Consider the following 27,797-nt stretch of genomic DNA (forward strand, 5'->3'; position numbering starts at 1 on the left):
AATAAATTCTACTTATTAAATAACTGTGTATTTAAGATCTACATTTACTCATAGCACGGGTGCACGGGGACATTTAGATACTGATTGGATTTTTTTTATAAAGTCTACCTATACTTTATAAAAAAAAATCCTGTGGTTGTCACTGTGTTCCGACAGGTTTAGCATTTACAGTTAGTCGATATAAGCCCTTATTGGTGGTGTATATGTCGGAAACAGGGAAATGGGCCAAACACACAAGTGCCGTTTTGCCTTGTTTAAAACTGCATCACCCCTATCTTTTGCTATAATTAAATAGCAGTCCACTTTGCACGTCGCATAGGTTTTCTTGGAAATCTTCAATTTAAACATAATATTATTTCTTATGAATTCCATATAAAAATATAAAAAAATATTGACCTCACATCGACTCAATAGAATTTTGTTCCTTGACATCCCTTCTTTGGTACTAACAAATTAATTTATTCAAAACCATAAAATTACCACCAGATTACATAAATTATGTAATGCTATCCAAAGAACTAACCGAAAGAAATACATTCCATCCTTTTTCCTTGTTTTATCATTGTTATTTTTACATATTTTAACGGCACATTTCGTAATTGTTGACAACTTCACATTTGAGCGTTTCAAACAAGACTAAACGAAAAAGTGATGCATGATCTGTTTTGACATCACTTTTGTGGGGCCATTTTTGGCGGCTGATTGGGTATCCAGTTCTTTATACTATATCAATGGGATTTATTTTCTATCGAGAAAATTTTAAGCATTCGTGTTTCGACTACTACGAAATGTCTTATCATATAGTCAAGAAACATATATCCGAAAATCACTACTGTTTGTTTCCGGGGCTAGCCACTGCCACCTTTCTAAGATCCTGTTATTTTTCGATGCACGGCCTTAAAGCTACCATGCGCCTACGTGCCGCGTCCCTGGTGCGACGTGTACGCGCCAGCTCCAACAGCGTCCTGGGAATGATTGCGGACAAGTTTTGTCCGCATATCACATTTTGCTGCGGACTGCATACGCCCGGCAGCACTGTGGTAGACACATTGAGAAGTAGATGATGGGTGTCAATGTGCCTACCACGGTTGCTGTAATATTTTTTTATATTTTAATGTTATATGTTTTAAATATAAATGTTTGTGTTTGTTTGTTTAATGATAATATTTGAATTTTGTACATATGAGTCACCGCTACTTGAAATAAATGAATTTTAATTTTTAATTTAATTTTTAATAGTATGCATGGCTAGGGCTGCCATCTCTAAATTCGCCGAACCCGGACAAAGACTGTAAAAAACCCGGTCATTTGGCGTAAATCACAATTTTTCCCTGGACGTGTCCGAAAACAATATTATTGAAAAAGCAATTAAATTCAATAAGGTGTTCCCTCACATAAAAAGTGTCCGGGTATTCCCTGGACACTTATTTTTTTTTTCAAAGCGGGAAAGCCAACACATGCCACATTCTTTGTGCGCACGACATAGGCATACGCATCACAAATACAAATACAAATAACTTTATTTTGCATGAAATATGGTACAAAAGATGGTCAGAAAATAGTATACATAAGTAGCACATATTTCACCAGCATCTGGCATGCAAAAAACTAAATTTACAACTAAAACTAAGTTTAAACATCCATAATAGTCAAGGCCTATATTATAATATGTCACCTACCTCGGTCAAAAGATGCCATGTATTCCTCTATGGAATAGAAAGCCTCTTGTACGAGCCATTCTTTTAATTTTGCCTTAAACATTTTCAAAGGCAACTGTTTAATGTTATTTTCTAGTCTATTATAGATTTTTATGCTCATACAAAAAGTGTTTCTACTATACAAAGCTGTTTTTTTGCAAGGTATTGCTAACCTATCAGGGTACCTTGTATTAAAATTACATACATCTTGATACGTTTTGAAAAGTTCTGGGTTTATTTTAACAAACACACATATTTCGTATATGTGTGTTTGTTGTACTGTCATTAACTCAAGATCTTTGTACAATGGTCTGCAGGATGTCATAATATCAACATCGCAAATTGCTCTGATGCATTGCTTTTGAGCTATCAGTGCTCGAATTGCATGGCGCGAGTTTCCCCATACAAGGTACTGTCATTAACTCAAGATCTTTGTACAATGGTCTGCAGGATGTCATAATATCAACATCGCAAATTGCTCTGATGCATTGCTTTTGAGCTATCAGTGCTCGAATTGCATGGCGCGAGTTTCCCCATAGAATGATGGCATATCTAAGTAGGGAGCAAACATAGCCATGGTATGCTTGTATGGCTGCCTTTTTATTACAAGTTTTTACCAGTCTCCACAAAGCATATGCAAAAGAGTTTATCTTGCCACATACTTTTTCGATGTGACTTACCCAAGAGCACTTGTCGTCCAAAATAATGCCCAGAAATGTTGTTTGACATGATTCTTCTATAGGTTCATTATCGAAAGATACCCTAAGTGGCAGTTTTTTACCATTGTGATTTATGAACTGTATGTATGTTGTTTTCCTTATATTTACATTTAAGTTGTTATTGTGCATCCATGTTACAATTGTGGAGATAGTATTGTTAATGTCATCATTGTATTTATTTTTATCAGAGAAGGGATAACAATAGATACATCGTCAGCAAAAAGTATGCAGTCAAATTCTGTTATATTGGGAAGATCATTTATGTACAATAAAAAGAGCAGGGGTCCTAAAACACTTCCCTGTGGTACCCCAACTCGTTTACTTCGGTGGAAGATTTATATGTCATCACAGTATTTTTATAATTGATATTTGATACTTGTACAAATTGTGTCCTGTAACTTAAATAACTATTCAGCCACTCATTCGCTGTGCCTCTGATACCATAAAGCTCACATTTTTTTAGGAGAGTTTCATGGGATACAAAATCAAATGCTTTACTCATATCGAAGAAGACAGCAGTAACCGGCATGCTCTTATCCATGTATCCCATAACTTTATTGATTAACGAATAGGCAGCCAATGTGGTTGATTTTCCTTTTTGAAACCCATACTGTTCGGCGTGTATTATATTAAATTTATCAAGAAACTTTACTATACGCTTATGCATAGCCTTCTCAAATATCTTTGATAATACTGGTATCAAAGAGATGGGCCGATAGTTTTGTATGCTTTCTTTACTATCCTTTTTATGTAGTGGCTTAATTAACGACATTTTAAGAGGTGTTGGAAAGATACCATCAGTCCATCAGTAAAAGACAAGTTTACCAAATAGCTCAGAACGGGTGATATTATTGACCTACATATTTTTAAGATGCGTGTTTGCACGTCATCGTATCCCGCAGAGTTAGTCGTCGAAAGAGAACTTATTATCACTCTTATTTCGTATTCATCTGTGGGAACCAAAAACAGAGTGGAATTGTTCGATTTTACCCGTGAAGTGTCAGAGATATGATAATTACATTGATTTAAATTTGTCATGTTTATATAATAATTATTAAATTCATTGGCAATGTCAGAATGATTATCTAATATAATGTCGTCTACAACTAATTTACTTGGACTTACTTCCATATTATGAGTTCCCGCCATGCTTTTTATGATGTCCCAAGTAGCCTTACATATATTCTTAGACCTAGCTATATATTTGCAGTTACCCATTTTCTACTTTCACTGTTTGTGTACTAAAATATGTACATACATAGGTATACATAGGTGTATAAAATTACACAATACCCAAATAGGATAGGACCTCAATAGCACGAATCTCAAGGGAAACGCCAAAAAGTTCATGCTAACGAGTTATCGTCTCAAAGAAGGTATGGACTTAAAAGAGGTTTGTTGGTCGATAATTTCGTGGTATGGAGTTTGACGACTGGTCTGGCCTAGTGGGCAGTGACCCTGCCTGTTAAGCCGCGGTCCTGGGTTCGAATCCTGGTAAGGGCATTTATTTGTGTGATATTTGTTCCTGAGTCTTGACTGTTTTCTATGTATTTATGTATTTGTGTTGTTGGTACTCAGACAACGATATATAGATATATATCGTTGTCTGAGTACCAACAACACAAGCCTTCTTGAGCTTACTGTGGGACTTAGTGAATCTGTGTAAGAAAGTCCTATAATATTTATTTATTAAAACAATACGTTTATTCGAGTTACGGGGTTTGGGCCTTAAAGGGAGCAGAGTAGCATAATTATTGTTTCCCGTTAAGAGCCAACAGGAGTGGTCATTTCTCCATACAAACGTACTCGACTGTTTCCTCCGTGGGTTTTGAAGCTAGAGCCATATTGTATGTCTGTGGCTAGAGCAATGATTTTTTCAACACAGATTAATATTGTCAATATCTGTGTCGGACCGTTTTGCTTTTTTTTATATTTTTGTTTTTTAAGGCGCTAGAGCCCTTCAAAAATGGCCAAAATGGCCTAATTGACTATGCCGCAATCAGAGGTGTGGTATTCAAAACTGATATCAATTAGCCAAAAAAGCAAAACGGTCCGACACAGATAATTTCATAATCATTTAGATTTCCAAATTTGGTTACGATTGATTAAGTTTTGGAGGAGGAAACAGTCGAGTACGAAACCTCGATTTTTGAGATTTTTACGCAGGATTTTTCGCCTTGTCTTTATCGCACTAGTTAGAGGAGCCGCTTCTGTTAGCGAGACGGGTATATTTACCTAATATATTTAAATCTCAGCTCCTGTTTCGTCTTAACGAGGATTTTGCTTCATCGACGTTCGAGTTATCGAAGTTCCACTGTATTATAACAAAAATCCGAGGTTGCATCTCGATAAAAAAACCTGAAATAATAAAAGCTGCTTTCTCTCCAATCATTCTAACAGTTTTGACCACCAATGATTTACAATAATACTAGCTCTAAATTTAGTTAAATTGTATTTTTCATTAAACACACGTAAAAATAAGTGACTTAAGATACTCGATGTATTTTTAGTCTGACTCGTTTTTTACTCTATAATAGTCTATACAATGAATTAAATTAGATAGCTAGAGGAAGGCCGAAGGCTTGAAAAATAACCTTTCATTTTTTAGGGTTTCTACACTCAAAGTTGAATTACATTATTTTAAGACACCAAACTGAAAAACCTTCTTGAACTAAGATCGGACAAAATGCTAATTCGAACTCTAAAGCACAGAATAAGTAATAGTATTGTCTAAAGCAAGAACAATAAGTTGCATACGTTGAAAAATCCGGTCATATCCATTAACTTGTCCGATCCCGCGACCCTAAAACTAATTTTGTCGTTGTCTCCCAGTATGGCTCACATTTGAGGCGTGGGAGTTGAAATTTTGAATATCGTGGGAAATCTGGAAAATTTATTTACGGCTCCTATTTGAGCCCTTGGGATATGACAGGTTAATTTTAACTTTTCACACTTTTTTTTAAACGTTCGTAACACACGACTGACACGACTGAGCGGAGTGAGCGGTTACTAAATGTGGCAAGAGAGGCGGGATGAAATGGCGTCACACATTGTACTGCTACCTAGTGATGTAAAATAACTTCTATTACAATTTCAATCAAACGATCTTACCCGAGGACCCGATCTTATCCGGGTAAGCTATGGATATTAGGACAGAACTCTTAGATGCTAAAGTTAGATGTAACACCGCGTCGTCATATATCAATGTATTTTAATGAAGTTCAGCGGTATACCGCCAATGGGGTATAATACGATACGCCGAGGGTCGTACTGCAATTGATGGAGGGTATTCTTAGAAGGTTCCACCCGAAACTGAGAGAGGAGCTTCGCCATACACACTCGCGATTGTAGCTGTGCGAAACGGTACCCTGAAATAATGCAATACAGAAAATAATGATCATCAAATTTATCATTTCACAATTCAAATCCATAACAACATATCAGACAAAATACCAGCTTTGCTGGAAAAAGCCTGCGTTAACGGCCATTTGATCCAAAATACTTCCACAATCACTATTAAACAGTCGAAGCGAGTTTTGTGAGCGGCCCTACCCCCTACCCTGCACTTTCCGATAATTTAATCGTAATTTTAAGGCACGATGTTAGCCCCGTTGAATAAATTGATAATACATACATGAATCTTAAAATAATTTAATGTACTTAATTACCTACACAATACCGAAATTGACCGAATCCCTAAATCATGTAGTTGTTGTAGGTAGTTTGTTTTGTTTACATACTTTTAGGACCCATAGGGCATACAATATAGGTAGGTTAAATGTGTGTTCAAACTACAAGACTAAGATTACCTAAATAACTCATGACACTCACCGATGCAGTTCCTAGGTCCAAGTCCAAAAGGCAAATATGCGCAAGAGTGCCTCGCTGCCACATTCTCTGGAGAAAATCTATCTGGGTCAAACTTCTCAGGGTTAGGGTATATCTTTTCATCATAATGGATACCAAGTATTGGAATTTTAATCAACTGATTTTTCTCTATCGTTACATTTGTACCGGGTATTGTATAGGTGCTGTTAGACTTTCTTTTCAAATCACAAACAATTGGATACATTCTCAATATTTCGTCGAAAACTTGGCCCATATAAGATAAATCTAAAACAGCTTCTAGGGTCATCTCGCCATCATGTTTCGTTAATACTTGTTTTATTTCTGCCACCACCTTGTTTTGGATTTCGGGTTTGAGAGCTAATTGGTACAGGAAGAAACCCATAGTCAACGCACTGGTTTCATAACCCCCAGCATAAAAACTAAATGCCTGTCCCGCTATGACTTCGTCAGTTAGATATAAACTCGACTTATTGTCACTGTTTTTTTCCATTGGTCCAGAAATGTGTTTCTCTTCTCTCATTTTCAAAATTAAATCCATGAAATCGTTTCTCTTGCTTGGTTTACCATTTCTTTGCGCAGTGACGTGTTTGACCAAATCGATAAAAAATGTGATAACTTCTGTTGGAAAAAGTGAGCCTCCAATTTTCACTAAAATTCCAGGATATATCAGCTCTAGGTCACGACTAAGGGTCATATTGAATATTTTACTGTGGATCCTACGAAGGGTTTCGTGTTCTTGGTTAAATGTATCGATGTCTATGCCAAATGCGCAAGCGGCTATGGCAGCCAGCGCAAACTTTTGTGTCATATTGTGGACTTCTTGCTCCGGATTTAACTGTGTGACTCGGGCTACATACTTCACAAATTTATCCCCGCGTTCACTTAAAAGATGCATCATATTCTTTAGCTTTACCGGAGTGAAAAGCGGAGAGAAGCGGCTTCGTAACAGTCGCCAGGTGTCAGCATTACCATGGAACAAATTCGCTCCGAAACCCGTTATTTTAAACTCAAATCCGCGGTTCACGAAAATATCGAAATCTTTTATTAGTATATTTTTTATCACATCTAAATCCCTTACTAACAATTCTGGGGATCTCATCACGAACATTCCTACCACTTTTTCTTCTGGGTACATATCGTAGATATCCTTGAATACGTGGCCAATGGGTTTTCTTCTGAGCATTGCATCCTTAATATTTCCGAAGAAGAAAGTAGGTTTTGGGCCAACAACATTTCGTTCATTCCAATAATTATTGTACTTTGTGAAGTGGTAGTACAAGAAGAAAGCAATAACAAAAGATATCGTTAAAATGATTACCATCATTGTAACCTTACAACCAAAGGCGAACCTCAAACTGTTAATGAAATAAGTAATACAGCTTATCTCTTATTATAAACTAAAGATAGGTATTAAGCTAATAGCAAAGTATTTTACTGCCAATAGTTAAACACATGTTATGAATTTATGATGTTTTTCACAGAGATAACATAAATACAATATTGACTATTACCTGCGCCCTCGACTGTGTTCGCGGGGAATCACATTCATGGTATTCAGTCATACTAGTATAAATGTACTAGTAACTAGTACAATGTCCAGACGGCATTGGGGTGTCACTTGTGTAGATAAATTGACGCCCTCTTCCAGTTCTTCCTATTTTTAACCGACTTCCAAATCTAAAAGGAGGAGGTTATCAATTCGGTTGTATGTTTTTTTTTTATTTTTTTTATTTTTTTTTTTATGTTTGTTACTCCATATCTCCGTCATTACTGGACCGATTTTGAAAATTCTTTTTTTGATTGTATGTATATGCATACAGATTGGTCCCGTTTTTGTCAAAACCCAGTTCTGATGATGGGATCCATGAGGAATCGAGGGAACTCCTCAAATCTTAAAGGCATACATATAGTGATTTTTGTGTTTTTATCAACAAATCAAGCATATACATTCAGAAACGTGACATTTGATGAAGTGGAACTGCTGATGATGATCAGAACAGAACTCTTCAACGACGCATAGTTCACGTTTGGCGATTTGTCCTCTTCGTTATGTTTGTTAAGCAAGTTAAGTTTTTAAGTCACATTTTTGTCAAGCTCGAGTTCTGATGATGGGATCCATGAGGAATCGAGGGAACTCCTCAAATCTTAAAGGTGTGCGTATAGAGATTTTTGTATTTTCATCAGAAAATCAAGCATTTTTATTAAAAACTGTCGCATTTGATGAAGTGGAACTGCTGATGATATCAGAACAGAACTCTTCAACGACCCATAGTTCACGTTTGGCGATTTGTCCTCTTCGTTATGTTTGTTAAGCAAGTTTAGTTTTTAAGCCACATTTCTGTCAAGCTCGAGTTCTGATGATGAGATCCATAAGGAATCGAGGGAACTCCTCAAATCTTAAAGGCATACATATAGTGATTGTTGTGTTTTAATCAACAAATCAAGCATATACATTTAAAATGTAACATTTGAGGAAGTGTAACTGCTGATGATGACCAGAACGAAACTCTTTAACGACGCATAGCTCGCGTTTGGCGATTTTTTCTTTTCGTTATGTTTGTTAAGCAAGTTAGGTTTTTAAGCCATATTTATGTCAAGCTCAAGTTCTGAACATGGGATCCATGAGAAATCGAGGGAACTCCTCAAATCTTAAAGGCACACGTATATAATTTTCTGTATTTTCATCATAAAATAATACATTAACATTAAAAACTGTCGCATTTGATGAACTGGAACTGCTGATGATGATCAGAACAGAACTCTTCAACGACGCATAGTTACATGTTTGGTGATTTCGAATTTCGACTTTGACTTGGACTGGGACCCGGACTCGGATCCAGATCCGGACTCGTACCCGGATCCGGTTCGGACCCGGACCCGGACCTGGACTCGGATTCGGACTCGGACCTGGACTAGACCCGGACTCGGACCCGGACTCGGACACAGACCCGGACCTTGACCCGGAAAACCACTATGATACCTAAACTAAATAAACCACTATGATTACCTACCATAAAATGTAGGTATAAAGTATGATGAGGCCAAACCCCTCCCGCTCAAACCCCCGTACACCGCACCGCATGCGCCGTTAAGTGGGTTAGGTTAGGTTTGAACTGCTATCCCCCTCGAAGTGCTGCCACCTTGCCGTGGTGGGGGGGCTTGCGTGTCTCAATGATCCTCGGGGCTACGCCGGACAGGGCTACCCATACCAGACAGGCCTGGGGTGAGAGACCAGACAAAGAGCGGCACATGACGGTTCTCCCCGCGTCCCTCTGACGGAGCAGAGGGCGCAGGGGAAGTACATAGGGTGGGCGGGCCTGGCCTGAGATGTGTGTGGATCTCACGAGGCCAGGTACCCGCGACGGAGGCACGCACGGTGGTGGTGCGCGTGCACCGTGTTTGAAGGAGCCCTAATATTGGGCAGCGGCCGCCTTTCGAGCGGCGTGGGATGGCGGGCCTTCAAGGCTCGCGGCGCGACGGGTCTGGCAGTTGCAGTCATGCGACTGCTGGGTGAGTTTTGGCTCCCCGTCGGGCAACCCGTAACCCGCACTGAGCCGGCCGGGGGTGCTGCTCATTGAGAGTAGCACCGCGTGGAAGAAAACCACTATAATAAATTACCCCAATCCCAAGGTGAGCAATCGCGCCGATGGGATGCGTGGCTGGAGGGAGTCCAGTCCCGAGCGTGCGGGGGAGCCCACCCCTTAAAAAAGCTAATCATGGAGATCGGCAACTTTAAAATTCTCCGGGCGGGTACCCAATCCCGTTCACTCGCTTCGGCGGGTGAGAGTCCCGTCGTATACGGAGGGGGCAAAAGTTGCTTCGTGGGCCGGCGGGATGCCGGCTCTCGTGAACACGACATTGGCTATGAACAAACGGAACTCGATTACGCAAGCGATATGGATATTTTGCGGATGAGGGGAGGAAACTCTGAAGACGAGGAGGAAAGGGTCTTTTTCCCGCGAAGCTCCTTGGCGCGTTCGCCCGTGCAGGGGCCTGTCCCTGCACAGGCGAACGTGTCACAGCACAGTCAATGTGTGGACTATCCAAGCCCACGCATTGACCTCAGCTTGCCCGAGCTGCAGATTCCTCCGTTTGGAGGGGTTGACGTCCTAACAGAGGCAAGGGACAGGCAGGGCCGCTTTATACGGCGTGCGCCAAGTGCAACTCCGAGCACCGCCACAGAAGTAGGGGCAAGACAGGAGGAGCCACGCGCACTACTGGCGCTCGAGGGAGGCCGTGAGGCCAGGTTCGAGAGGGTCGCCAAAGTCCTCCTGACCCGAATAGACCCAGGGATTCTAGCGGGAGGGGGGGGTGACTCGGACGGCACCACGTACACGGTGCGGTCCAGCCCGTCGCCGGTGACTCCCCCCCCCCCTAGTCGCCATGGGAACCCGACCACGGAACGTCAAGGAACCGACGTGGAGGGGAAGGCTCCAACGGGCAACCCCAGAAACCGGGGAAAGGGAAAGGTGCGCCCACGGATGCCGACCCCACTCAAACCCGCGGGCCCAGTGCCAATTTCGGACGTGGAGACAACGGAGGGTGAAGAGTGGAGTGGTGGGAGGATGTGGCAGGACCGCCCAGAAAAAAAAAAAGACCTCGACCATCCGACTCGGACTCTATGCCAGGCTCCAGCGGAGATGAGGGACGCCGTTCAACCGGCAGCGGGGGCTCATCCCAAGCCTCTAAACGCCGGGGCCGCCCCCCCACGACTGGGAATTACATGGGCATGGCTAAGGCAAGAGAAGCTTATAACCGTGCCCTCCGGGAAGAGGCTCGCCTCGAGGCGGAGAAAGAGCTGGAACAAATGGAAATCCGAACGCGGCAAGGGTTCCGCAAAGACACCATTCCTCGGCCTGGGGCGAACCCCGAAGAAGAGCCCGGCATACGGGACCTGAGACGACAGGTCGCGGATAGTGTGGCTGTCATCGAAAGGGTGGCAGCCACATCAAAGAATCTGAAGGGCCCGTACATCCGCCGCCTAAAAGACGCCTCGTCGGCAATCACGGATGCGTTTGCTGAACTCAGCCAACGCACAGCCACCGAGGAAACGACGCGGCTTCAGGCCGACAACGACCGGCTGAGGGGGGAGATGGCCAGTCTCCGAAAAGAAATGGCCGAAATTAAGGCCCAAATGGAGGCGATGCGTCAGCAGGGCAGTGCTGCATCCTCCCTACCCGGACAGGATAGGAGTTCGAAGACGGTGGCCGAACAGAGCAAAACCTCGGCGCCTCTGACGAAGGAGATCTGTCGCGTGGTCATGGCCCAGGTGACGTCGTACCTGGACGCCCACATGACCACAATCAAAGACAGACTCCTCCCTCCGTCCGGCGGAGAGACTACTCACAAGGAAAAAAGGCTCGCGGGCGCTTCCTCGAAGGCCCTGGTCTCGCCTATGGTGCCTGCAAAGGGACCTTCCTCCTCAGGCTCTATGGGGAGGGAGAAGAAGAAGAAGCCCCGGAAGGGAAGCTCCGCCCAGGAAATCCCGGCCCCGGTAATGCCAGGCTCCGCCGCTGCTGCGCTGGCGCCTGCACCTGCCACGTCAACCTGGTCCGAGGTAGTAAAGAAGGGGAAAAAGGGAAAGCCCAAGGGTGCAAAAAAGGAGGTGAACCTTACGAACAAGGCTCCACCAAAGAAAGCCCGGAAGCTTCGCCTTCCTAACACATCAGCGGTGGTGCTGACACTGATACCCCAGGCCGATAGCAGCACGAGCTACGCCGCCGTACTCAACGAGGCTAAAAGCAAGGTCGACATTGACTCGATGGGGATCGCGGGTGTTCGGATCCGAAGGACCGCCACGGATGCCCGCGCCTTCGAGATCCCCGGAGCGGCGAGCGGCCAAAAGGCAGATGATCTGGCCGCCAAACTGCGGGAGGTACTGGACCCTGCCCTGGTCCGTATATCTAGGCCCACCAAATGCGCGGAGATGCGCATCTCGGGCCTGGACGACTCCGTACTTTCCTCGGAAGTGGTGGCGGCGGTAGCAAAGGAAGGTGGCTGCGCAGAGGAGGACATCAAGTCCGGGGAGGTCACGCTCGGCCCTTCGGGGTTGGGTACGGTGTGGCTGCGGTGTCCTATCGCAGCTGCCAAAAAGGTGGCGCAGGGCGGACGGGTCCGCGTGGGGTGGGTGTCGGCGCAGGTCAGACTGCTCGACAGTCGGCCCACGCGATGCTTCCGATGCTTGGAAGTGGGACACGTGCGTGCGAAGTGCAAGTCGGAGGTGGATCGGAGCCTTATATGTTACCGTTGCAGTGGGACGGGCCATATCGCGCGTGACTGCAATGCCACCGCGCATTGCTCATTGTGCGCCGCTGCGGGCATCCGTGCAGACCATAGGGTGGGAAGCAAAACATGCAACCCACCCAAACGGAAGAAAACTGCTGCAGGTGGCCCCGGAGCCTCTACGCAGCCAAGTCCCCCACGAAGGCCTGAGCCTGGGGTCGAGGAGGATCGGACAGCCAATGGCTAGGAATGGCCGTCCGGTATCTGCAGGCGAATATCAACCATTCCGCCAGAGCTCAAGACCTCCTGCTCCAAAGCATGGCGGAGTGGTTGATACATGTCGCGGTGGTGGCAGAGCCCTACTCTGTGCCCCCGAGGGACAACTGGGCTGGTGACAGGGATGGCCTAGTAGCGGTTGTCACGCAGGCCCAAGCTAATGCGCCGCGTCACCAAAACGTCACCAGAGGCCACGGCTTTGTCGCCACACTATTAGGAGACACGATGGTGGTCGGGGCGTATTTCTCGCCAAACAGGAGATTGGTCGAGTTTGAGTCATTCCTGGATGAGGTGGGCTCTCTGATCGGCAGCAGTCGCCCGGGGCTGGTGCTCGTCGCTGGAGACTTTAACGCCAAGTCCACGACATGGGGATCCCCAGCGACGGACGCGAGAGGGCATGCCATGGAAGAATGGGCGGTCGAAGTGGGGTTGCAGATCCTCAACAGGGGGTCGACACACACGTGCGTGCGACAGCGGGGCGGGTCAATTGTGGATCTAACAATGGCCAGCCCTGCTCTCGCACGGCGCGTAATGGGGTGGGGAGTGAGGGTAGACGTGGAGACGCTGTCGGATCATCGCTACATTCGATTCGATGTCTCCACGTTCCCTGCCACTCCAAGGGGTGTCGGTCGACCCACTGCGGGGGAAGGGCCGCGCTGGAAACTGCGCAAACTCGACCGAGAAATGGCCAAAGAGGCAGCGATTGTCGAGGGGTGGCAGGCCGGGCCTAGGCCCATCGGTGAAGTCGACGCCGAGGCGGAGCGGCAGGTTGCTGCTCTCCAGCGCATATGCGATGCAGCAATGCCCCGAGCAAAGGCGACTCCGCCGCGGCGCCGGCTTTACTGGTGGCGCGAGGAGCTTCGTGAGGCACGAAGCGGATGCACAGCTGCGCGCCGCCAATACACCAGGAGCAGACGGAGAAGGATACGCGATCCGGCCAGGGAGGATGAGCTCTACGCCGCCTACCGAGCCAAATGCCACGCCCTGCAGGCAGGCATCGCACAGGCTAGGGAAGCGGCGTGGAAGGAGTGGCTGGAGACGCTGGACCGGGACCCATGGGGACGCCCTTACAAAACTGTAAGGGCAAAACTCCGGCCTTGGGCCCCTCCGCTAACCAGCAGCCTTGAGCCGGACCTCTTAGGACGAATCCTTACTGGTCTGTTCCCTGAAAGAGGTGTATGGCATCCGCCAGCGATGGGTGGGAACGCTACCAGCACTGCGGTAGAGGAGGACATACCTCCTGTCACAGAGGGGGAACTCGGGGCAGCGGTGTTAAGGCTCCGGCTGAAAAACAGCGCCCCCGGACTTGACGGTGTGCCCGGACGTGTCGTGGTGCTCGCGCTTGGTGAGCTGGAGGAGAGAGTGAGGGCCCTTTTCCGCGCATGTCTCCAACAAGGTCGGTTCCCGCGAAGCTGGAAGACCGGTAAGCTCGTCCTTCTCCAGAAGGACGGGCGCCCGGCTGAGTCGCCGTCGGCCTATCGCCCCATAGTCTTGCTTGACGAGATGGGCAAGCTCCTTGAGCGAGTGCTCGCGGCCCGTCTCGTCAGACACCTCGGGGAGGTAGGACCCGACTTGCACGAGTGCCAGTACGGCTTTCGGCGGGAAAGGTCGACCATTGATGCCATAGCGCGGTTGAGGGTCCTCGCCGATGGGGCAGTCTCACGGGGTGGAGTGCTGTTGGCAGTGTCGCTAGACATAGCGAATGCCTTCAACACTTTGCCCTTTGAGACTGTCAAGGAGGCACTGAAGTACCACGGTGTGCCCCACTATCTCAGAATAGTAGTCGAGGACTACTTCAGAGACCGGGCCATCACATACCCGACTCAAGCTGGATGGGCAAGCAGGACGGTCACGTGCGGTGTCCCACAGGGGTCAGTCCTCGGACCACTCCTGTGGAACATCGGGTACGACTGGGTGCTTCGCGGTACCAACCTGCGGGGCGTCAACGTACTGTGCTACGCTGACGACACTCTCGTCACCGCAAAGGGGAGCACCCACAGGCAGGCCGTCCTGCTCGGCACAGCAGGGGTAGCTCACGTGGTGAGTCGCATTAGGGCCTTGGGACTCGAAGTGGCCCTCAACAAGTCCGAGGCTCTCTGTTTTCACGGGCCTCGAAACGCACCGCCTCCTGGGCTGGAAATAGTGGTCGGGGGAACCTCCATCGCCGTCGAGTCGACGATGCGGTACCTAGGCATTGTCCTCGACGGTCGGTGGAGCTTCACTGAGCACTTTGCGCGGAAAGCGCCAAAATTGCTGGCCGCAGCCGGAGCACTCGGGGGACTGCTCCCGAACACCGGGGGACCGGGCAGCACATGCCGCCGCCTTTATCAGGGTGTTGTGCGCTCCATGGCACTCTATGGGGCCCCAATATGGGCAGAATCCCTGAACGCTCGGAACGTGGCCCTGTTGCGCAGACCCCAACGGGTTATAGCCACAAGAGCGATACGAGCGTACAGGACGGTCTCCTTTGAGGCGGCGACGTTGCTGGCCGGCAGCCCACCATGGGACCTGGAGGCTGGGGTCCTGGCGGCGGTATATTGGCAACTTGCGGAAGAGCGGGCGGCGGGAAATCGTCCACTTCCGGAGGAGATCAAGCTTTGGAGGGAGGAGGCCAAGGATGACCTTCTCCGGAGGTGGGATGAAAGGCTAGAAGCCCCGAGCGCAAGCCGCGAGGTGGTGGGCGCAGTACGCCCAGTCCTTAGGGACTGGTTGAAGCGCGACTTCGGGCCAATGACGTACCACCTGACACAGGTACTTACTGGGCACGGTTGCTTTGGTAGGTACCTGTGGCGAGTGGCACGACGAGAGGACACAGCGGTGTGCAAGCACTGTGACAGAGGTGAGGAGGACACGGCGCATCACACCCGCGCCGTATGCCCTGCGTGGGATGAACCGAGATCGGAGATGGCTGCGGTTCTTGGAGCAGACCTATCGCTGCCGGCAATAGCCAGTGCGATGGTCCGCAACAGAGGCACCTGGGAGGCGGTCGTCGCGTTCTGCGACGCTGTCATGTCCCTAAAGGAGGCGGCGGAGAGAGAGCGAGAGGACGATCCCCTCTCGCTCCCTATCCGCCGAAAAAGGACCGGGCGGAGGCGGGCCGCGTATGACCGCCGCTTGCCGCCCTAACTGGGACCTCGGGCAGGAGATCGGGGGGTCTCCTGCCTGACGAGAGTGTCCCGAGGCGGATAAGGCACAAAAGTGCACACCTAGGAGGGACAGTGGCAAAAGCCGCAATAGCCGAGCCCGCAAGGGCGACACGCACATGGCAGGGCCGAGGTAAGCGCCAAGCGTTCCCTTAGCCCTACCTCAGGCGGAGCGAGGGTACACCGAGGGGTTTTAGTGGGTAGGCCTCCCCCTAAGGGAGGAGAGTCCCACATAACTCCCGACCCCCCCCCCCCCGGGGGCGGGAGTATGCGCAACGCATTTCCCCTCGTAAAAAAAAAAAAAAAAAAAAAAAAAAAAAAAAAAAAAAAAAAAAAAAAAAAAAAAGGTTTGAACTGCTATCCTCACAGAACCGAACAAAAGTGGGTTAGGTTAGGTTAGAACTGCGAGCCTTACAGAAACGAAATGCTACTAGAAAAGTGGGTGGTTTTACCTCCTTTTCTACATAGCGCACCATCTACAATAATCTTTCACCGGGCCGCATAGAAGTCGGTTTTTTTTTCTTAAAAATTATCTCCTAACTAGTTTAGGTACCTTTAAAAACCAAGGATGGTCAATGTCTTTTGATAAAGCCGCCCTTTAGATGGATACATACAACACGACACGTAGAGGTTAGTACCTGCTAGAATTGACTAGTGTTGTTGGAGGGTTCCACACGAGTTTTGCCAGACACACCCGGGATCGTACCTGCGCGAAGCGGATCCCTGAAGTAATGTAGATAATGCATAAATCACGGTTCCTGGCCTAATCACGACATCTATATTTTATACTTTTATCGTATTCTTACTCCTTTATTACTTTTCCGTGATTCAGTAACAAACATTAAAATCTTGACAGTGGGCTACTTGCATTAGTTTCGTGAACCAAAGATTTCCTTCGGCAAGATTGCTCGTTAGGGCCCAAGGATAGATTTAAAAGAAGTGGAGCTGTCGCAACCATCTGGCGGTCTAGCATGAGTCTCGCGCGCGACTCCATACTTGAAGTCGCGCAAGATGTATGGACTCGCATGCGAGAACGCAACTCATGCTAGATCGCCTGGCCAGCTAATTAGTCGCCTAGACCAATAGAAAATCACTCAACGTTTAACAACTTGGCGTATTAAAAGTCAGCTCTTTGAAAACGACTGATTCACTCAAGTGATTTAAATGTAATATAAAAAAGTTTTAGAAATCAAATAAAACAAAATACTCTCAAGTTTTATCTTGACATTTACATCAGATAAGCTACTATCAATGTTTGGAAAGTATCGTTTTATTGTTAAACGGGGAAATGGGGGGTATTGATGTAAGGCGGCCGATCGTAAGATCAGTCAGGCAGATCGTAATTTTTCCTGTGTAATGTTAACGGTAGTTACGTTGACTTGCCTTGGAATTTCACTATATTTGGCAGTAGGACCCTGTGACTGGACGTTCTGACACTTGGACATAAATGTGACTTAAAGTGGCCTAATATGCCGAATATGCATATTGTCACTAGTATATTGTCACACGGAACTTCTACTCTTAAAACCTTAAAGCAACACGGAAGGGAGACGGCATTCGCACTATTTCCCCTCTGCCTAGGTACAAGATCAACTGATCTAGCGCGGGTAATAAAACTAGTTGCGCTCGGATTTTAAACTAGACCGAGTGCAGACACTGCAGACGCGCGCGTGAAAACAGCAGCAGAAAAAATGCCTAATGGCTCGGTTTTTTGTTCTAAAAAGAGGTCGGGTACATCAAATTTACAGAAAGAAGCCCCAGGGAAGCAGGGATTTTATATTTTACATACATGTAATATTTTTTTTACACGTCATACATTTAATTACATTTAAACACAATTATTATATTTTAGTCTCATGTAATTGCTGGATTTATCGATTTTGCTCGCCCAGTACAAATTGCGCATCGGTCGAGCGACAAATCCGACTTCTCATCTCTCAGAAAACAATAAAATTCTTTGACGAAAATGTGTTAGTGTGCGTGTTGTGACACTTTTGATTCGTCCGTACACAAAAACAGATCGAGGTGTGCAAGATTTGTCTGTGTCATTGTCTATGTATTTGTGTCGTCATTACAGATTGGATTTTGTATGTAAGTGTGTGAGAAGTGCGACTGTGTGCACGTTCCCCCCCACGAAAAATGGCAGAATGATTTGAATGTCAAGATATCGCTTGGGCCCATCAAAGAGTATTAAATCACTACGTTTTATAGGCGGATTAGACTCGCTCGAGCCACGAGACGAGCCGCGAGCCGCGCCACGAGACGCGAGTGTAAGCGGTGGGCTCGCGGCTCGTCTCGTGGCTCGCAAGCTCGTCGAGCTAATAGTCGATTTAGACTCTCGCGCGAACCACGAGACGAGCCGCGAGCCGAGCCACGAGACGAGAGTGTAAGCGGTGGGCTCGAGGCTCGTCTCGTGGCTCGCAAGCTCGTCGAGCTAATATAATTTAAACACTAACGGCACGGCATAAGGTTTATAACCGAATGACAAGCCGAACGCGAGTGTAAAAGGTGGACTCGCGTCTCGTGGCGCGGCTCGCGGCTCGTCTCGTGGCTCGCGCGAGAGTCTAAACCGAGTGTAATATAATTTAAACGCTAACGGCACGGCATAAGGTTTATAACCGAATGACAAGCCGAACGCGAGTGTAAGCGGTGGACTCGCGTCTCGTGGTGCGGCTCGCAGCTCGTCTCGTGGCTCGCGCGAGAGTCTAATCCGCCTATTAAGAGTCGGCACTCTCGAACAAGCCTTATAGTCGATTTAGACTCTCGCGCGAGCCACGAGACGAGCCGCGAGCCGAGCCACGAGACGAGAGTGTAAGCGGTGGGCTCACGGCTCGTCTCGTGGCTCGCAAGCTCGTCGAGCTAATATAATTTAAACACTAACGGCACGGCATAAGGTTTTAACCGAATGACAAGCCGAACGCGAGTGTAAACGGTGGACTCGCGTCTCGTGGCGCGGCTCGCGGCTCGTCTCGTGGCTCGCGCGAGAGTCTAAACCGAGTGTTAAATCGAATTAAGAACGTACATTGTGCCAACACACCAAATACATGTCAATACTGCCAACACAAAAAAAACAACGCTAGGGCTCGTCACTTCCGGTGTCACTGTTTATCGATATCGATAAATGTGCGATACGTGCTGTTGTACTGTACTACTGTAAAAGTAAATTTTGAGAATCAGGTGGATTCATAAAATAAATGCAAAATATAAAAATAATTTTATTTTACATAATAAAGATAAGTTACGTAGGCATATTACAATACGCTTATGAACGTAAATAAAGCTACAATCTACTTTTAGAGCACTCCTGCAAACACTGAGTCTCCAACTTCCCACAAAGGGAAAAAGCTGTCAGGCTTATTTACATTCACTTGTAGGTATTCAGAGGTTGGAGTTTCATTCAGCCTTTGTATAGGTAAATATTCCAAATCCTCATTACGTGTTACCTTTACCCATAATCGACATCTGAAATAAAGGGATTATCGATAAGTTGTTCGCACACTATTCGTGTCTTAGGTTACCTAGTTTTTTACAAGAAGAATCTATTCATAGAATTTTTTCGTTTTAATCAAGGATTGTAAACGATAAAAACGACTCCAAACTAATTAAATTAGTATCTGGTAACGACTCAAAATGAAAATATCGCACAAAAACATCAGTTTACCGACCTGTTCGGATCAAGTGGAAATCTGGTCAAAAATATATCAGAAGTAAGTTTCCTTACACGCCTGACCCCACAAACTTCACATTTTCTTAAAGATTTGCCCCCCATTTAAATAAAAGCTAAAGTTATTTAGTCTAAACACAAAAATAAACACGTAACATAACCGCTTTCACGACAATTTAAAATGACGGTAGACGTTTTACCGATCATACCAACCTAAAGAAAAGTAGGTATAATACGTCTATGTTTGAAAGCAAGTATGGTATGTGCTACCAAAATGCAACAGCAGTCATTTTAATTCGATAAGATTATTTTCTATGCCTCAACGTTGGTAACAAGTACGTTCCTAAGTTATCATAGTATGGGGCATGGTCTAATAAAACATGGTCTTCTCTTCCCAGAGTGTCACTTGCCTACGTCACAATAACATTGCCACTTTATTTCAACATAACATGTTACATAATCATCTTCCTCGCGTTGTCCCGGCATTTTGCCACGGCTCATGGGAGCCTGGGGTCCGCTTGGCAACTAATCCCAGTAATTGGCGTGCGCGCTAGTTATTACGAAAGCGACTGCCATCTGACCTTTCAACCCAGAGGGTAAACTAGGCCCGTATTGGGATTAGTCCGGTTTCCTCACGATGTTTTCCTTCACCGAAAAGCGACTGGTATAAATATCAAATGATATTTATACCAGTCGCTTCAACATAACATGCTACATGGGTACATTATATCTATGGTTAATAAGTTAAAATGTTTCTTTATAATTTTATAATTTTCATTTATATGTATTTTATCTTAAATTTTACTATAACACGTCATTTTTAATTATTCGTTAGCAATATCTTCCGATTCACGAAAGAAATTTCAGATGTTCGGGTAATTCTGTTTACACTACTGGCAACACAGGATAGCGCTGTCACATTTGACAATCCGCCATTTTGTCCCTGACCGTCATCCTTGTCGAACGTGTCAGATCTACCACCAGTAAAATCATTAATAAAATATAAAATAAGGATGTAATGCAGTATTTAATTAAGATCAGTTAGTTATTGCTCAAAGTAATGTATTTATTATAGGGACAACTACAAGGTTTAGAATATAAAAATGGTAAACATTATTTAAGTAATATATTTATATAAGCAGATTGTAAGTAAAAGTATATTGTAGATTTACTGAACAATTAATCGGCTTTATTACCACATAATTCACAACAATCTTAATATAGTATTGCTAAATTAGTCAAGTAGGTACGCTGCGTAATAGATATTGGTGGCTTGTAGTTAGTACTGGCTACCTTAACGTACACACTTGACATAATTTAAAAAAGTAATAAAAATAAGCTACATGATGTATTACACCGTAATCAGTTGGAATATACGTTACATAGCAATTGTTAAAAGGTCATCAAAGGGTTATATTCACATTAAAGGTTGTAACGTACATACCATCAGACTATAACACAAAGAAAACATACAAGTCATAAAAACACAATAAAATAAAATGGACACTTAGCTTCGTTTGTCGTCGTTAGCTCTCCAACTGAGAAGTGAGCCACAACTGTCAGACACCCGCTTATATTCGATCAGACTTCACCCCTTCCACCACTTCTTGGTAGGAATAACAAGTAAGATGTTTCCTGCACATCCGGTTATCATAATAATTCAATTTAACAAATGTATTTGCTACATTTTAATTTAATTTATTATAGAATAATTAATCGCAAATTAATACGAATTTAATATCATGGCTTATTATTATAAGATACTTTATTTACGTTACTAATGTTCTGACAGTTATGGTCAAGAAATATACATGGAGGGTAGTTGTGTAATTAAACAGCAGTTCTAACTTATTATTTCGATATACGTATTAGCTTAGCAAAAGTGGACTATTTCGTGAAAATGTAAGTGTGATCTTTGTTTTTATACTACGTATCTCACACGGCCATACTGACAGGTGCTTCGTTCTCGAAGTACCTTATTTCGCAATCATATTAAACTTAGTGTATGAATTACTATTTTTTATTAGTCAGATACTATATCACATATCACATTAATCAAATGAGAGCTCGCAGGCTCGGCAGCAGGTCCCTATATTGCTACTTTTTCACTTACATCAAGCGAGAGCTCGCAGGCTCGGCAGCAATTATCCTACTTACAATCACCATGCTACGGGCACTTATCACATCAAGTCAGCCTCGGTAGCATGTATCGCCCTGAGTTGGCTACTGGTCCACTTATAACATCAAGTGGGGCACACAGGCTCTGCAGCAGGTCCCTATATTGCTACTTTTTCACTTACATCAAGCGAGAGCTCGTTGGCTCGGCAGCAATAATCCTGGTTACAATCACCATGCTACTGTTTTACTTATCACATCACGTCAGCCTCGGTAGCATGTATCATAAATGCCAAATCAATTATCTTGTATAAAATACAAAAAAAAATACCTTTCCAAATAACGTTCGGCCAATCTGACGAATCATTGCACATTTAAACATATTAATTACGTGACGATAGCTTCATGGTACACCAGGACTCTGCTCCACTGTCGCTTGTAGTGGGTCAAAGGTGGGCAAAGCGATGTCTTTGTCTCTTCCGCAAGCACCGGAGACGGTTTTCGTAACCGCTATCACAAGGCTTTCCACAGCTTCCAAATTCGTCTGAAATTAAATAAGTATATATGTAAAGTGTAGCTGGATACTATCCCACTTCTGATGTCAGATCTACCACCAGTAAAATCATTAATAACATAGGAAATCAGGATGTAATGCAGTATTTAATTAAGATCAGTTAGTTATTGCTCAAAGTAATGTATTTATTATAGGGACAACTACAAGGTTTAGAATATAAAAATGGTAAACATTATTTAAGTAATATATTTATATAAGCAGATTGTAAGTAAAAGTATATTGTAGATTTACTGAACAATTAATCGGCTTTATTACCACATAATTCACAACAATCTTAATATAGTATTGCTAAATTAGTCAAGTAGGTACGCTGCGTAATAGATATTGGTGGCTTGTAGTTAGTACTGGCTACCTTAACGTACACACTTGACATAATTTAAAAAAGTAATAAAAATAAGCTACATGATGTATTACACCGTAATCAGTTGGAATATACGTTACATAGCAATTGTTAAAAGGTCATCAAAGGGTTATATTCACATTAAAGGTTGTAACGTACATACCATCAGACTATAACACAAAGAAAACATACAAGTCATAAAAACACAATAAAATAAAATGGACACTTAGCTTCGTTTGTCGTCGTTAGCTCTCCAACTGAGAAGTGAGCCACAACTGTCAGACACCCGCTTATATTCGATCAGACTTCACCCCTTCCACCACTTCTTGGTAGGAATAACAAGTAAGATGTTTCCTGCACATCCGGTTATCATAATAATTCAATTTAACAAATGTATTTGCTACATTTTAATTTAATTTATTATAGAATAATTAATCGCAAATTAATACGAATTTAATATCATGGCTTATTATTATAAGATACTTTATTTACGTTACTAATGTTCTGACAGTTATGGTCAAGAAATATACATGGAGGGTAGTTGTGTAATTAAACAGCAGTTCTAACTTATTATTTCGATATACGTATTAGCTTAGCAAAAGTGGACTATTTCGTGAAAATGTAAGTGTGATCTTTGTTTTTATACTACGTATCTCACAAACGCGTGTTAATTGTTATTTCCTTCTCGCTCAGTGTCAGCAGTCGCAGTGTTTTCCAAACTTTTCACGTCGTAAGCTTGGTAATGTTTTGTTACGAAAATGGTTGGCTGCTCTATTCAGAACTGTAAGAGTAGGAGTGAAAAGTGCAGTATAGATTTGTTTTATTTTACTATGTTTCTACATGAATAACTTAAAATTAATGCCGTTAAAATAATTTTCACCGTTGGTTAAAATTCTCCCACATTTTAAAGTTTGAGAACCTGTAAACAGCATGATGACGTAGGCAAGTGACAGTTAGGTCATTCACGAATCTCGGAAGAGAGTACCAGGCGGAGTATATTATTATACCATGGTATGGGGTGTCGATGGGCTGGGGCCTATCCCTTCCGACGTGTCGGAAGCCCGTGTTGATCGAAGCTTAAAACAGTGTTGCATGTAAATTAAATGCCAAAGGTAGATATAATGCCAATGTCTTTATTGTCTCTTAATAAAGTTCAGCGGTATACCGCCTATGGGGTACAATATAACACGTCGAGGCTCGTACTGGAATTGATGGGGGGTATTCTTAGAAGGTTCCACCCGGAACTGAGAGAAAAGCTTCGCCAAACACATCCGCGATTGTACCTGCGCGAACCGGAGCCCTGAAATAATACAGAAAATAATTATCAAAATTCCAACTTGGCTGGAAACAAAGCCACTTTATCCACAAGACTTCCACAGTCATTATTAAATTTTGTTTAGTCGTAATTTAAAAATATTTTGACCTCGTTCACTCGTCCATTGCTATATTTTTTTCTGGACAACCAACTTAATCATAATCATAATCATAATCATAATATTTTTATTCAAAATAGATTCTTACAGAACACTTTTTGAAGGTCAAAAATTGTAGAGAATAATTTACATAGAATATACATGTGTATTAAAATTATAACTTAATATATGCCACGCTTGATTGTAGATAAGGGCTTACTTCCGTTGTAATCACTTGCCACAAGGGAATAATAAGTGCGGTTGTATTTACTAAACCTTAATAAAATAATCATGCCGAAGGGGTGTTCGTTTAGTAAAGTTTAATAAACTAATTTTTATTTTCGCGTTATAGTCTTCTCAACTCTTTTAACCTAGTGTCGAGTAGAGTTACCAAAAGACATTTAATATTTAACATGCCTCCATTTTCTATTATTTTTTTGGTATAGATTCCATATAAGTACATACATGATGCAATGAATCACAGTACTTATGATAATACTTGTCTTATACATACATATGCATTTTGTATGAATCTTTAACTATTGCACTTACACGATAAACCACGTGAATCAGTCATTCATTGTTCATTTGACCGAATTCCTGAGTCACGTTGTTTTGTTTACATACTTGTAGGGCACCAGCTATAGATTAGATTTAAAACTACAGTACTGATATTACCAAAATAACTCATGAGTGAGATTTACCGATGCAGTTTCTAGGTCCAAGTCCGAAAGGCAAATATGCGCACGAGTGCCTCGCTGCCACATTCTCTGGGGAAAACCGCTCTGGGTCAAACTTCTCAGGGTTAGGGTATATCTTCTCGTCATAATGGATACCAAGCGTCGAAATTTTAATCAACTGATTTTTCTCTATGGTTACATTTGTACCTGGTATCGTATAGGCGCGATTAGACTTTCTTTTCAAATCTGAAACGATTGGATACATTCTTAATGTTTCATCGAAAACTTGGCCCATGTAAGATAAATCCAAAACAGCTTGTAAAGTCATCTCGCCATCATGTTTCTTAAGCACTTCTTTTATTTCTACCAACACCTTGTCTTGGATCTCTGGGTTGCGAGCTAATTGATACAGTAAGAAATCCATGGCTGCCGCACTGGTTTCATAACCCCCAGAATAAAAACTAAATGCCTGTGCCGCTATGACCTCGTCAGTTAGCTCTAAACTCGTCTCAGTATCACTGTTTTTTCTTATTGGTCCGGAAATGAGTTTGTCTTCTCTCATTTTCAAAATTAAATCCATGAAGTCGTTTCTATTGGTTGGTCTACCATTTCTTTGCGCAGTGACGGTTTTGACCAAATCGATAAAGAATGTGATAACTTCTGGTGAAATAAGTGAGCCTCCAATTTTCACTATAATTCCAGGGTACATCAGCTCCAGATCACGACTAAGTGACATGATGAACATTTTACTGTGGACCCTACGAAAGGTTTCGTGTTCTTGGTTAAAAGTGTCGATGTCTAAGCCGAACGCACAAGCTGTTATGGCAGCTTGGGCAAACTTTTGTGTCATACCTTGGACTTGTTGCTCCGGATTGAACTGTGTGACTCGGGCTACATACTCCACAAATTTGTCCCCGCATTCGCTTAAAAGATACGTCATGTTCTTTAGCTTTCCTGGAGTGAAAAGTGGAGACAAGCGGCTTCGTAGCAGTCGCCACGTATCAGCATTAGCATGAAACAAATTCGCCCCAAAACCCGTTTTCTTAAACTCGAAACCACGGCTCATGAAAATATCGAAGTCTTTTATTAGTATATTCTTTATCACATCTAAATCCCTTACTAACAATTCTGGGGATCTCATCACGAACATTCCTACCACTTTTTCTTCTGGGTACATATCGTAGATATCCTTGAATACGTGACCAAAGGGTTTTCTTCTGAGCATTGCATCCTTGATATTTCCGAAGAAGAAGGCCGGTTTTGGGCCAACAACATTTCGTTCATTCCAATAATTGTTGTATTTTGTGAAGTGGTAATACAGGAAATAAGCAATGACAATAAATATCGTTAAAATTATTGTCGGCATTGTAATCTGACAACTTAAGATGAGCCTCAAACTGTGAATGAATGAATAAAGCTTCCCTGTTACTGTATAATTAGATATAGGTATTAGGTAAGCTAGCAAGTTTTTTTTACTGCCAATAGTTAAACATACTTAATGGAATTACGTCACAGTATCAACAAAGATAACAAATGTTCACTAGCTGTGCCTTCGGCTATGTTCGCGGGAAATCATATTCAAGGTATTCAATGATACTAGTAAAAATGTAGGATTCAGATCGAAGGTCATTGGCGTGGATCATGGTGGAAATTCATATATGTCAATAAAGGTACAATGCATGCAAATACACATAAATACATATATAAAACATTACACCACCGGTAATGTCAAAATTCATTACACAGATCAAAGGGGCTGTTCATAAATTACGTCATCTATTTTTGACCCCCCCCCCCTAATTTGAAATGACGTAATTTATGAATAGCCCCAAAAGAAAAGAATAAGAATCCAATACAATTAACAATAGGTATTAAAAATGTAGGTATATGTAATTAAATAAAATGTCAGATAATTCATGATTGCCAATAAAATAAGTTAAAACAAAAGTAAATACAAGAGAGTTAATATAGAAATGTCAAATATGAATTTAATCTAAAGCTCTAGCAAAGTATTCTTTAATGGAATAATAGGGCTTACTAATATAGTAGTTTATGCAACAGTGATATAATAAGGGTTCTTAAAATTTAAGGGTCGAAGTTACAAAACGAGACGTAGTCGAGTTTTGTAAAAAAAGACCCGAGAATTTGAAGAACCAATTATGAGCTGTTGCATACATTACTTTTTCTATGACAGCTGCAGCAAAAAAAAAAAAAAAAAAGAGTTATTATTTAAAAAAAAGAGTTATTATTAAAAAAAAATTGAGTTATTATTAAAAAAAAAGAGTTATTATTTAAAAAAAAAAAGAGTTATTATTGTAAATGAAAACATACCTCTTTCAATCAAGATGATCGGAACTTGTATCTTTAAAAAAAATAAAGCAGTTGTATTATACTCATAAAATGACTGCTAGCAGTCATCTTATGAGCCTATAGACAAAGCATTCAAATGACATTGCTTTAGATATCACTGTCAGTCATTTAATTGACACATTTAAGTGCTGGAGTAGAAAAAAATATTGTTTCAGTTTTCTTTCAATTGTTTTTAGGTCCTGGCATTCCTTTATATCTTTATCTAATTTATTATACACCCTTACTGCGGTGTTGTTTAAACTCTTGTCAAAATTTCGTGTGTATGACGAGCACAAAATCAATTTCACAAGTATTAAGTTATGTACATATAGTTTAAAACTCGATTTAAATCATATATGACCAAACAATACCAGGATACTTACATGGTTTCATTACGCTGTTCCATTGATGCTTAATAATGTTAACGAAACAGTAAGGCCAAACCAAAGAATTATACCTACTCGGATCTTATTCTATTAATCCTTTATTACTTTTCCGTGATAGAGTAATAAATAGGTACCTATTAAATTCTTGACAATAAAGACGCTGTACAACACGACACTAATGCAAAAATGTGAAATTCGAAATTGTTTGTAATATTTTTGTAAAAATATAATTTAACTTAGCTATTATAATCCGTTTTTTTTTTCATTCTATTTTTCGATGTGGTAAATTGTAACCGTGGTATAATATAATATGTTGGTATGCCGTGTGCTTGTTTCCCACAAGCATGGTTTTCAATGATTCAATAATCATT

The 27,797-nt window shown here is 43.1% G+C and overlaps 2 protein-coding genes across 5 annotated transcripts in view; one reads left to right on the top strand and one right to left on the bottom strand.

Moving 5' to 3' along the window:
* The window catches only part of LOC134655504 (uncharacterized), a 50,712-nt gene that overhangs the window by 14,230 nt on the left and 8,685 nt on the right, over positions 1–27,797 (top strand). The window lies entirely within an intron of this gene.
* LOC134655501 (cytochrome P450 6B5-like) lies at positions 5,614–26,074 on the bottom strand. Of its 4 annotated transcripts, XM_063510970.1 has the most exons (3): positions 24,716–26,074; positions 16,613–16,629; positions 5,614–5,767 (listed from the first exon to the last, which is right to left on the bottom strand). In XM_063510970.1, the coding sequence occupies exons 1-3, from the start codon at positions 26,055–26,057 to the stop codon at positions 5,618–5,620; spliced, it is 1,509 nt and encodes a 502-aa protein (XP_063367040.1). In that variant the 5' UTR covers positions 26,058–26,074; the 3' UTR covers positions 5,614–5,617. The 4 variants fall into 4 exon arrangements, with proteins under 4 accessions (XP_063367040.1, XP_063367038.1, XP_063367037.1 ...); XM_063510968.1 differs by lacking the exon at positions 16,613–16,629 and having other exon boundaries at positions 5,614–5,784; XM_063510967.1 differs by lacking the exons at positions 16,613–16,629; positions 24,716–26,074 and adding an exon at positions 6,248–7,615 and having other exon boundaries at positions 5,614–5,784.

The sequence above is a fragment of the Cydia amplana genome, chromosome 16, assembly GCF_948474715.1.
Source record: "Cydia amplana chromosome 16, ilCydAmpl1.1, whole genome shotgun sequence".
NCBI classification, from domain to species: Eukaryota; Metazoa; Arthropoda; class Insecta; order Lepidoptera; family Tortricidae; genus Cydia; species Cydia amplana.

Bases quoted from the DNA above. Each gene is read 5' to 3' on its own strand.
- LOC134655501 (XM_063510968.1), bottom strand. From the start codon at position 26,057: ATGCCGACAATAATTTTAACGATATTTATTGTCATTGCTTATTTCCTG. The intron at 5,785-24,715 runs GTAAATCTCACT...GCATTATTTCAG, and splicing joins TGGACCTAGAAACTGCATCG to GGTACCGTTTCGCACAGCTA.